The 11,196-nt window shown below is 38.6% G+C and overlaps 1 protein-coding gene across 9 annotated transcripts in view; it reads left to right on the forward strand.

Moving 5' to 3' along the window:
• The window catches only part of KDM6A (lysine demethylase 6A), a 297,125-nt gene that overhangs the window by 232,048 nt on the left and 53,881 nt on the right, over nucleotides 1–11,196 (forward strand). For 5 of the 9 annotated variants that reach the window (XM_030576524.1, XM_030576540.1, XM_030576584.1 and 2 more), the window contains 7 exons: nucleotides 26–124; nucleotides 549–768; nucleotides 1,339–1,473; nucleotides 1,927–2,082; nucleotides 2,710–2,805; nucleotides 8,866–8,967; nucleotides 10,165–10,560. In XM_030576524.1, the coding sequence (XP_030432384.1) occupies nucleotides 26–124; nucleotides 549–768; nucleotides 1,339–1,473; nucleotides 1,927–2,082; nucleotides 2,710–2,805; nucleotides 8,866–8,967; nucleotides 10,165–10,560 (1,204 nt within the window). The remainder of the gene's footprint in view (nucleotides 1–25; nucleotides 125–548; nucleotides 769–1,338; nucleotides 1,474–1,926; nucleotides 2,083–2,709; nucleotides 2,806–8,865; nucleotides 8,968–10,164; nucleotides 10,561–11,196) is intronic. The other 4 variants (XM_030576549.1, XM_030576575.1, XM_030576531.1 and 1 more) reach the window with 2 other exon arrangements.

Genomic DNA, 11,196 nt, shown 5'->3' on the forward strand with positions numbered 1-11,196 from the left:
CACAGTTCTTTCTCTCTTCTCCCAGGTGCTTTTCAAGTATTGGGAAAGTTCAGGATGCCTTTATATCTTATAGGCAATCTATTGATAAATCAGAAGCAAGTGCAGATACATGGTGTTCTATAGGGTAAGAATGATGCAGGGAAAAGCAGTACTATAATTGAATTTTAATCTCTTTAAACAAGGACCAGTTTTTTTTAACACAGTTATGTTCTCAGTAGATCATAGAGCTCCTAATTGCTAGCTAATATATTAATGTTCTATCAACCGTGCTAGAAATATCTTGAAGTTAAAGAAATATGTAGGTATTTGCTTTCTTAAATTTTAAGGTTGCAATATTGGTTGTACTTTATATTTTAGCTTGTCATGTTAAGGTATAAAAATGTATCGTTCATGATTGTCACAGTGAATTATGTAATAGTGTGTTCCACTTGATACACAGAAGTTCTTCTTCTTCACTATGTGAGAAATACTGAGTTTAGTGGGGAAGTATATGACTTCTTTGTATTCAGACTTTATTAATTTAGAACTTTACCAATCTTTTTATTCAGTGTGCTATATCAACAGCAAAATCAGCCTATGGATGCTTTACAAGCCTATATCTGTGCTGTACAATTGGACCATGGCCATGCTGCAGCCTGGATGGACTTAGGCACACTCTATGAGTCCTGCAACCAGCCTCAGGATGCCATTAAATGCTACTTAAACGCAACTAGGAGCAAAAATTGTAGTAATACCTCTGCACTTGCAGCACGGATAAAATATTTACAGGTAAAACTTTAAAGCTTTAAGGAAGGGAAATATTTTACCAGGTACACAACAGGCGGGGAGGGGAAAAATAACATATCAGTTAATGTGTAAGTGTTTCATGGTGTGTATAACCTGTTTCCATATTTATTGTAAACATATCATAGCTTGTAATATTGTTTTATTTTCCATTTTTAAGTGAGACTCAATCCCTGTAATTAATGCTGTTTTGCACATTACTCAGTTGATGCATATTGATTTACATCACTTTTTTTCTATGTACTGTCTACATTTTTAAGTTGTCATAGCATTTAGAGAGAGAGAACACACACACACTATCTTTCACTCTTGTTTGCAATTTCAGAAGAAAAGAGTTACGAGACCTCTGAAACCAGAGCTCAACTTTATTCTGATTCTCACAAAGGTTTATATTCTGGTTACCCTCTTTATACTTAGCACCTTTCTAAAACCCCAGACTTTAAATCTATTCTCTCTTTAAAACGTAATTAGCTACAGCGTTTAGGAAGATTTCGTGGACTTGCTCTTAATAAAGTAGGCTTGTGTTAAATTTGCTTTTTACATAATTTTTCCTAGGCTCAGTTGTGTAACCTTCCACAAGGTAGTCTACAGAATAAAACTAAATTACTTCCTAGTATTGAGGAGGCATGGAGCCTACCAATCCCCGCAGAGCTTACCTCCAGGCAGGGTGCCATGAACACAGCACAGCAGGTGAGAAGTTGGGTTATGTTCTGCAGGTGCCCAGCTTTAAGGGTTCTTTACAATCTGTAGTAGTCAAGCTTATTTTACGGAGTGCAGGGCTGGCTTTCATTAATAAAAAGCCTTTGATTTATTTGCAAAGGAATTTAGATCAAGAAAAGACTCCCTGTAATGTGGGAGAAATATGTGGGTACCAATTTAGAACCTTTGTGGATTTTCATGATTTTGAGAGATTTCATCTTAAGTAGAAATGCTACAGTGGTTGTTTTTTTAAAAGAATAATACCAAGAAAGGTACACATTCCTCCATTGATGACCATATGGAAACTGATTTTCAGTAACTGAGTCAGCTTCAGTATATCCACACAGCCCTTTTAAGATATGCAGATCATAAAAGTGTGTAGCTTAATTGAAAGAATTAAGAATATATAGAATCATATTTTTGTCTTCCTTCTGTGATTCGTAGGCTTGTAAACCTCATCATCCAAATACTGAACCTGTACTAGGCCTCACTCAAACACCAATTTCACAGCAATCCTTGCCACTACACATGATTCCTTCTAGCCAAGTAGATGACCTGTCCAGTCCTGCCAAGAGGAAAAGAACATCTAGTCCAACAAAGGTATATATTCTGGTGAACTAAAGAGCCTGAGCCAAAATTATACAGAAATTTGCATAGAAATTGTGCAGTGTACACAGCACTTGTACTTTAATTGTAATCCTTTGGCATTAAGGTGGGGAATGTTTTGGAAGTTGAAGTGTTGAGGTTAGTGCATTTTTCAGCAGTGTATTTAATTAGGAGATTACAATTGAGATAGTAAATACTTAAATGCAATACACATTAATGACACTATATATAGAAATAATTATCCTAATCTCAGAATATAATTATAGTATTGTAATAGAGAGGGGAATGACCGTGTTGTTCTATTGCCTTTGCCTGTATCTAAAATTCAGGATGTTTCTTCTTCACATAATACTTTTTCAAGAGGTAGGGACTTAATTTGATTTGGTTCCTTATCATTATGGTATTAGATGATATTTAATATCATTTACTTTTTTCTCATTGTTCTGATACTATATAGGTTGAAATAAAATGAGATAAAGTATATTTTAGTATACTTGTTATATGCTGTATTATTATTAAACCTGTGATTAGTCCTTTCATCAAGAAGTTAATGTCTAGCTTTTGTAAAACTAATATTTGCTCCTTTGATAGTAATATATTTTAATTTAATGTTTTTCTCAGAATACTTCAGATGCTTGGAGCAGTGGCCATACGGTGTCACAGCCTCCAGTACAGCAACAAATTCATTCTTGGTGTTTGACACCACAGAAATTACAGGTAAGTGTGTTAAAGAAAACCCTGAGCAGTTTTGAGACTTCGTTTTCTTATCAGAAATATATCTGAAATGAACTCAAAGAAACTTTTCAGATTTTAACTTCTGAATCGAATGTGAACTATTCAGTATACTTTGCTATAATGCTTATTGTTTGATACAAGTAGTTTTCATATTTATAGCTTCCCTGTGGTATGTGTGAAATCGAGCTTAAAATGAGAAACAAACAAAACCTGAGTTCCAGGTTAGTGACATAACACAAGATGAATATTTTAATTACATAAGCACTATAATAAATTTGTAAGATGGACAGATAAAAGTAAATATTTTTTCTTGTTGTAACATTTTTTAACTTAATGTGTGAAGTAGTCATACTGTTGGATGTCAGATGAATGATACTTATGACTCATTGTGCTGCCTAAGATTTACAAAGTGCTACACAACTACTGTACCCCTCCCAGTGTCCATGTGAGATAACTTCTTGTGTCCTCATTTGGCAAACTGATAAGTGAAGGACTTAAGATTTTTGCACAAATTATCACCAATAATGGAGAGAGTTGAAATTCAACCCGGGTGTTCATGGTTTTCAGACCACATAGCTTCTACACTTGAAGTGCTGGACTTAATTTTTGAGACCTTGACTCAAATCTAGTTTTTGTTACAGTAGTTTCAGTTTATTCTTCAGCTCACTGGCATAGGTTGCAGTGTACCACACCAAGCATCATCAGCAGCAAAAGTATGCACATTTTGAAAATCATACCTGGGCAGAAGTCGTCATATTTGTGATATATTTTAGTATATATCACAAATATTGACTAAATCCAATGATATTAGTAGAAAAATTTTTGCTCTGAGGAGGGGAAATACTGAAGCTGTGGTATACTGCCCAAAGGCATTGAGCACAACTGGGAAATATTTTTTCTACCTGAAAGACAGTCCCTTACTTACTGTCTCCTTAGCCAGTCAGCATTGTTTTATTATACTGCTTTATTTTTTCACCTGTTTATCTCTCCTGCCTTTGTCCAACCTTTATGATTTCTCTCTGCTTTCTCCCATCTCTCCTACTTTTCTCTTCCCTTTCAGGCCTCACTAGCATTTTGTCTTTTTTCACTTTGTTTCCTTCTCTTTAACGGAAAGTGTCATTACCTTCTTCACTCTATGTATAGAAGAAAGGATTTGTTAACATTCATTTAATATGGTTTCATTATCCATGAATGACAAGACCTTCATAACTCATTTCTGGTTATCTTATATGAAAGTGAATAAAACCTTCATTCCATTTCTGTCTTTGTATTCTGTATATGTAGTGCAATTTACAGAGAAGGCATTTTAGAAATGTTTTTGTTCAAAAAAAATATTGTTGGTGTTATTTTTTTACATCCTTACACCTATAAAACTAGTTTTCTTTAGTACCACGAGCTCAGCTGTGCATGGAGAAAAAATAATAAATATATGAAATCCTTTTGAAATAAAACACCTAAATTGTTTTCTGTTGGGGTTTAAGCTCTTAAAATAGCTCTACTCATAAGATATATGGTATTGGACAAGGAAGATCCCTGATATTTATATGGTATAAAGCTTTCATTGCGATCCCTGATGAACAGAAGATATCAGACTATAAACCTGATACTAGTCCAGGAATTAATTATGCTTTTTCTTCAGCTTAGAACAGTTTTGGGGGTGGGGGGATTGGGAGGTAGGCAAGCATTTCTCTTACTTGTTGGGATTGTTTTTTTGTTCTTTTTTAAAATAGTGACAATTTGAAACTACTTAGAGGTTTAGGACTGTACTTAGTCCAACTAGAAATAACTACATTGATCTCTGAATATTTGCATTGTTGTTTGTATCATGCTTTAGCTTTATTAGCAATAGTTAAACAGAATCATACTCAAACTGATACAGCTACAAAAGGATATACATGAAAAATCTATAAACTTGACACCAACCTATTACATATACTCAAAAGAACAGAATAGGCTAGTTAATGACTTACCTTCTTAACTTTAGCTTCTTGTTGTTTGGAAAAATTGGTTCATAAGATAGGTAATGGCTCCATACTTAAGAGCAATTAAAGAAAATAGTGTCTGTAATGTCCAATTTTCCTTTGAATGATTTGCTCATACACATTCCGTTGTAAGTGAGTGCGCCCAATGCACTTGAGTCAGAGGCTTTTGTAGGCAGCAGTTGCAGTCAGTGTATGTGCCCCTGCTATCCTCACACGCTGAGCCAACAGTATAAAAGGGTGTGGTGTGCACTTCCCTCTCAGTTCTTTCTTACAACCCACAGTAAGAGTTAGAGCTCTCTATTGCTCCTCAGCTTCACTTAGCCAGCCACTGGAAAATAAGAATTTCTCTTATTTGTATGTGATAGCCACAGAAGTTGTCTAATTTGCTTGTGCAAGGGACACGTGACGAATAAAAATACTCTTTATACCTTATTTCTGATGAGGCCGAAGAAGCAGAGGTATTTCCGCCCTCATGTATGTCTCATGGAAAAGGCAATGCATCCCTTTTCAGCCTAAGTGGGTGGACTGTTTGTCTACAAGGAATGTCCTTACGACTGCCCCAGCTTCCAAGTCCAAATCAACACTGCTCATTGTCCTCTCCCTCAGTGTCCTTGTTGTGTCCAAAATCATCTTTGTTCTCTGAGACTAAGAGATTGTCCAAGTCTCATTCTTCAGGCCACAAGAAATCTGCTAAAACGTTCTTGAGTACTGAGTCGAGGTCTGGTTGCAGGCACCATCTGAGGAAGTACCATCACCTCCAGCTCCAACAGGGCTGTTGAGACCAGTGCTTTCACCGTTGCCAGACAGATCCTTGACCCTGGCACCATCGGATCTACTATCACCAACAATGGCAATGGAATACTTGCCTCTGAGTTTGGTGCTGTCAGCATTGCAGGCCGCCTTTGAGGAGAAGGACCTTTTGTGTCTCCCACTGCTGGGTTTTCCTTCACGATATTGCCTGGCATCAGTCACATTAACCTCGACCAGGTTGGCACCATCAGCAGCATATACTTCCACGACACCAGCATCTCCACTTTTATCGTCTATGCAACCTTCAACGCTGGCTCTGCCAGTGTAGATAATGTTGACCCGCCTTTCTGCCTTCCAACCATGTCACCCACTTTCACTGGCTCTGTTGGATACATTGTTGATATTGATACTTTTAGGGAAGCACCACGTATATGTCTACAGTAACTGCTTCTCTGTCACTGAGGAGAGCTATATCTCTTCCTCTCAGAATCTGACCATAATAGATCTGTACCTCATTCAAGGTCTTTTCAGGTCTCCGTGCAGGTCATGCTCTAAGGACATCCATACCACATATTAAGAACACTGTTCTTACTAGGGTGCCCATATATGGTACCCACCACTGTGGGCGGTACAAAGACTGGAATATTCCTGTTGGCCGTATTGCGTAACTTTGGCTGCTCCAAGAGCATCTAGGGCCCCCTTCAGAGACTCAGTCTAGGACAGTAGTTCCCAAACTTTAACAAGTCTCGCAAACCCCTGCCTAAAAATGAATATTTCCAGGAATTTTCTCCTTTACCTGAGTATAAATTATAAAAGCAGTGATCTTGGAAATACAAAATCTGTTTTTATGACATGCTTATTACACACTATTTATTAATTGTTGTTTATCATTCTGAAAACGGCAACACTCTTCCAAGATCTCACTTTCGTAGCTTGTATCACTTTGAATAAGCTTGTTATAAGACAAGGCTCTTATGTTTCATCAAGGTGTATCCGATGTGAAACAGCATGAAGGTATTTAAGAAGCCAACTCAGAGTTCCTCCTACACAAGAATTCGGGTCTTGACCAGTCCAGGCAAACAATGCACGTTACAACAAAGCTTAAACATGTTCTTCGTAATCATTTTAAAAACAAGACTAGCTGCCTATTTAATTTTAAAAACAGCAAAAAATATCCACTTCGCTTTCCATTTCTGATAAAGAGTCTTGAAGCTTAAATCTCTTCAGTGTGGTAGATAGGCTTGCTTTGATCTCCTTAGCTCTTGGAAGTCCAGGGGCTCCAGGTTTCTGGCTCCATGCTGCCTAGAGTCCCTAGGGACAGCTCTGTCTGCCATTAGAGAACTTTTTCCCAAGAACCTCCTGTAACATTTTAAGAACTTTATGAATGTAACATTCTTTCACAGTCAAAACATACTTTAATCATATCTAATACTTAAGAACGTGTACAGTACTGTTTCATAGCATATACTGAGATAATCAAGTCTTTTTCAGCTTAAGTAGATAAGAGATGCTTATACAGAGTTTTTAGTATAACAGTGGATTACACTGGTCTACAATTTTTGAGAAGTCGTCTGCTTCAGAGATAAAATGTGATATTTATTATGTATTTTGATGTGCTGAATTCAAATATGACAATTAAAACAACTGATTGGCTACTGTTTCTAAGATATTTAAGTTTTTACATTTTATGTCTATGTGTATTGTGTAGATAGTAGAGTTTTAAGCATAAATTGTAAACCTAGGTCTTTTCATGTGTTTATGGTTGCTTTACATGATAATATTTCACCTGTCCTGTTTATGTAACACTTTAAAAATCAGCAAAAGGGTTCTATAAATAAAATTTATTATGAAACAAAAGGCAAAAAACTATTATGTACATAGTTTAGTCCTATTCAGTGTCTACTCGGCGCTTCTTGGCTAGTCTCTTGTATTCATTAAATGGAGCATCTCTTGTCACTGTCCAGCAATAGTCTGCAAGCATTGATGGACTCCATTTGCCCTGATAGCCTGCCAGGAGATTCCACTGCTGTAGTCTGGAGCCCAACAGCTCTGCCTTACTCTTGGGTAGTTCCAAATCCCTGACAAGGTCATTCAGTTCACCTTGTGTTATGAGGTGTGGTTCAGAGGAGGAGGATGGGAGAAAATGTGGGTCCTGTGACATTGATGGTTCAGGAGCAGAAGTTTCATCCTCTTCCTCTTCCTCTTCTGACTCAAGTGAGAATGATTCTGGTGCATCAGGAACCGGCAGTCCTTCTCCGTGGGGTACTGGGCGTATAGCCGATGGAATGTTTGGATAATGCACAGTCCACTTTTTCTTCTTTGACACACATTTCCCAGCTGGAGGCACCATGCAGAAGTAACAATTGCTGGTATGATCTGTTGGCTCTCTCCAAATCATTGGCACTGCAAAATGCATAGATTTCCTTTTCCTGTTCAACCACTGGCGAAGATTTGTTGCACAAGTCTTGCAGCATATGTGTGGGGCCCACCTCTTGTCCTGATCTCCAATTCTGCAGCCAAAAGAAAAGTGATAGGCTTTCTTAACCATAGTGGTTATACTGCGCTTTTGTGATGCAAAAGTCACTTCACCACAAACATAGCAGAAGTTATCTGCACTGTTCACACAAGTATGAGGCATCTCTGCTCACTTTGGCTAAACAGAAATGTGTCCCTTTGCAAAATCAAACACTGACAAATAAGAGAGCACGACACTGTATGATTTCTAGAGCTGATATAGGGCAATTTGTTCAGCAGAGTGATGTAAACTTCGTTATGATTGCATCATCCATGACTTCTAGGAATAACATAATGCAATTCATATCATGTATGGTGCAATACCAGCTTCAGATTGCATCATTCATTGTTTTGCCTAAAAAGCAAGTACTGTCCAAACCCAGTCATAGATTTATTCATAGATCTAGTCAAAGATGTATTTTAGTCATTTCTGTTTTAAATTGAGATCCCTTTCCTTTGTAACTCACTTATCCTCCGCCATTGCCAAGTCAAGGGTCGTATATACTGACCCAATAGCATATCTTGAAAACTAGAGCCAATCAACAATTTTAAGCATCATTTTCATTCTCAGTGACCCAGATTTAGTACAGTTGGACTACATTTATTTCAGAAGCATTTTGGCTGTAGAGCAGTGTTATAGAAAGGGGTTTGGTCCTTTCAGGAGCTTTAGTCTATATTTTCTCAGTTTCAGAAGCCTTACTTGTACTGGCCGTGTTAAGTATTGTTATCAAGAAGCTTTTTAATCAGTGGTAAGTTGATTGATTCTAAACAATGCTGCTATGTTTTGTTTCCACAGGACTTGGAACAGCTGCGTGCAAACAGAAATCTAAATCCAGCACAGAAACTTTTGCTGGAACAGCTGGAGAGTCAGTTTGTCTTGATGCAGCAACACCAGCAGGTGCGAGCAAAAATATTTTTCTAATCTTCAGGACTTGCATCAGTGGTGCATTCTCTTTTCTTTTTGAACCTGTATTATTTGTATTGTACATGCTTTCATGCCCTGTTTGCCAGTTTACATAACATCTTCTGTTTTCTTTGACATTTCATTTACTGTGATTGATGTTTACTGGCTGAAAGACATTTGTTGTTAGCTGTTTTCTATTGTAAGACTACCAGAGATGATGATTAACCAATTTTTTAATTTGTTTTCTGGTCAGCTATTTGACAAAGTTTCAGAAACAGTCTAGTTAAGATATAAGCCTTTCATTCTTGGCTGTTGCTCATGTCTCTTATTTTTCTGTGTTCAATACTAAAAGCCTAATAGTAACTCCTAATATATAGCTATATATATCTTTACGGCTCTCCTAGAAGAAAAGTCTGCCTTCAATAACTATATCTTAAAATTCACTCACCATCTGTGAGCATGTCAGCTCTACCACTCAACACAAACTGGAAGGAACCTGTTTTCTGCTGCAAAAAAAGTTGAATAAAGTTAACATAATTTCAACCAAACTTTACTTGAAACAATACAGTAAAAATAAATTAACAGTACACAATATTTATATAGAGGAAAAGCTGTGTTATCCAGCACTTTACAACTCGAAAAGCTGTGTAAACAGGCATTTATGATCTTCCTTGAAAGTCCGGTTTATAGTCCAGTTGGCATAGAGCCGACAGACTCCCTACCTGGGTCTGCGTGGGTCCCCGGAATGGCCGACATGTCCCAGCTGCTCCTAGGCTGCCACCATCTTGCCCCACCCCGAGCGCTGGCTCCACAGCTCCCATTGGCCGGGAACCCCAGCCAATGGGAGATGCGGAGGTGGCGCCTGCAGATGTAGGCAGCATGCAGATCTGCCTAGCTGTACCTCCGCCTAGGAGCAGCCGGGACATGTTGCCTCTTGTGGGAAGCCATCCGAGGTGAGCGCCGCCCTGATCCAGCACACCGCACCCCCCCCTGCCCCAAGCCCCCTCCTGCACCAAAACTCCCTCCCAGAGCCTGCCCCCTGCACCCAATCTCACTCCCTCTTAGTTAACTGGAATTTTTCACTTACCGGCATCCCCCCATTCTCCCAATATGCCCTATAAAAAAGCTTTTACTGTAGTCTCTTAATCATATGATTAACTTTATTCTTTTGTCTTACTAATTTTTCATTAGATGAGGCAAACAGGAGTTGCACAGGTACGATCTACTGGAATTTCTAATGGGCCAACAACTGACTCATCACTGCCTACAAACTCTGTCTCTGGTCAGCAACCTCAGGTTGCTTTAACCAGAGTGCCTAATGTCATTCAGCATGGAATCCGTCCGGCTTGCCCTGGGCAGCCTATGGCTAATGGACCCTTTCCAGCAGGCCCAGTTCCCTGCAGCACAGCAAGAACGCTGGGTAGTACAGACACTATTTTGATAGGCAATAATCACATAACAGGAAGTGGAAGTAATGGAAATGTGCCTTACCTGCAGCGAAACGCACTCTCTCTACCTCATAACCGCACAAACCTGACCAGCAGCGCAGAGGAGCCGTGGAAAAACCAACTATCTAACTCCACTCAGGTACAATTCAGGTTATTAATCCAATAAAGTGAGCAAGTACTGTCCAAATCACTTTTTGACATCGTTCTTATGTAAAACATGTTTTCTATTTTCAATTGTTGATTAAACAGATGCAGATTATAAATTGTACAGCTGATTAAAGCTACCCATTATACTTTATTGTTAAAATAGCAGCTAAATCAGCTTCTTATGGAATATAGGAAATAGCCATAAATCAAACAGGACAACTGATAAACATTTGTACAACTACCTATCCATTCAGAGGTGTTTTCTTTAGTAGATGAATATACTGTGTATTTTATACAGACTACTTCTTTAATCATGAAACATGGTGATTGTGTGGTTTTTTTACATATTATTGTAATAAAAATGTATATTTCATGGGTGGTGGGTATAATTGGCCAGGAGAGGCTAAGCCTCCCCAAACAGCCAGGCCATAGCCCCACCTATGCTTTGCCCCAAGACCCCGCTCCTTGATCCTGCTCTTCCCCTGTGGTCCCGCCCATGCTGCTCCTCTTCGTACCTTCACTCCATCTCTCCCCCAAAGCCAGCTGGGGCTCGGGAGCGCTCAGGCAGCTGGCAGGTCAGGGCTTGGGCCAGTTGGCAGCCTGAGACTCAAAGCACCTGGGGCAGTCA

Source organism: Gopherus evgoodei, chromosome 1, assembly GCF_007399415.2.
Source record: "Gopherus evgoodei ecotype Sinaloan lineage chromosome 1, rGopEvg1_v1.p, whole genome shotgun sequence".
Taxonomy (NCBI): domain Eukaryota; kingdom Metazoa; phylum Chordata; order Testudines; family Testudinidae; genus Gopherus; species Gopherus evgoodei.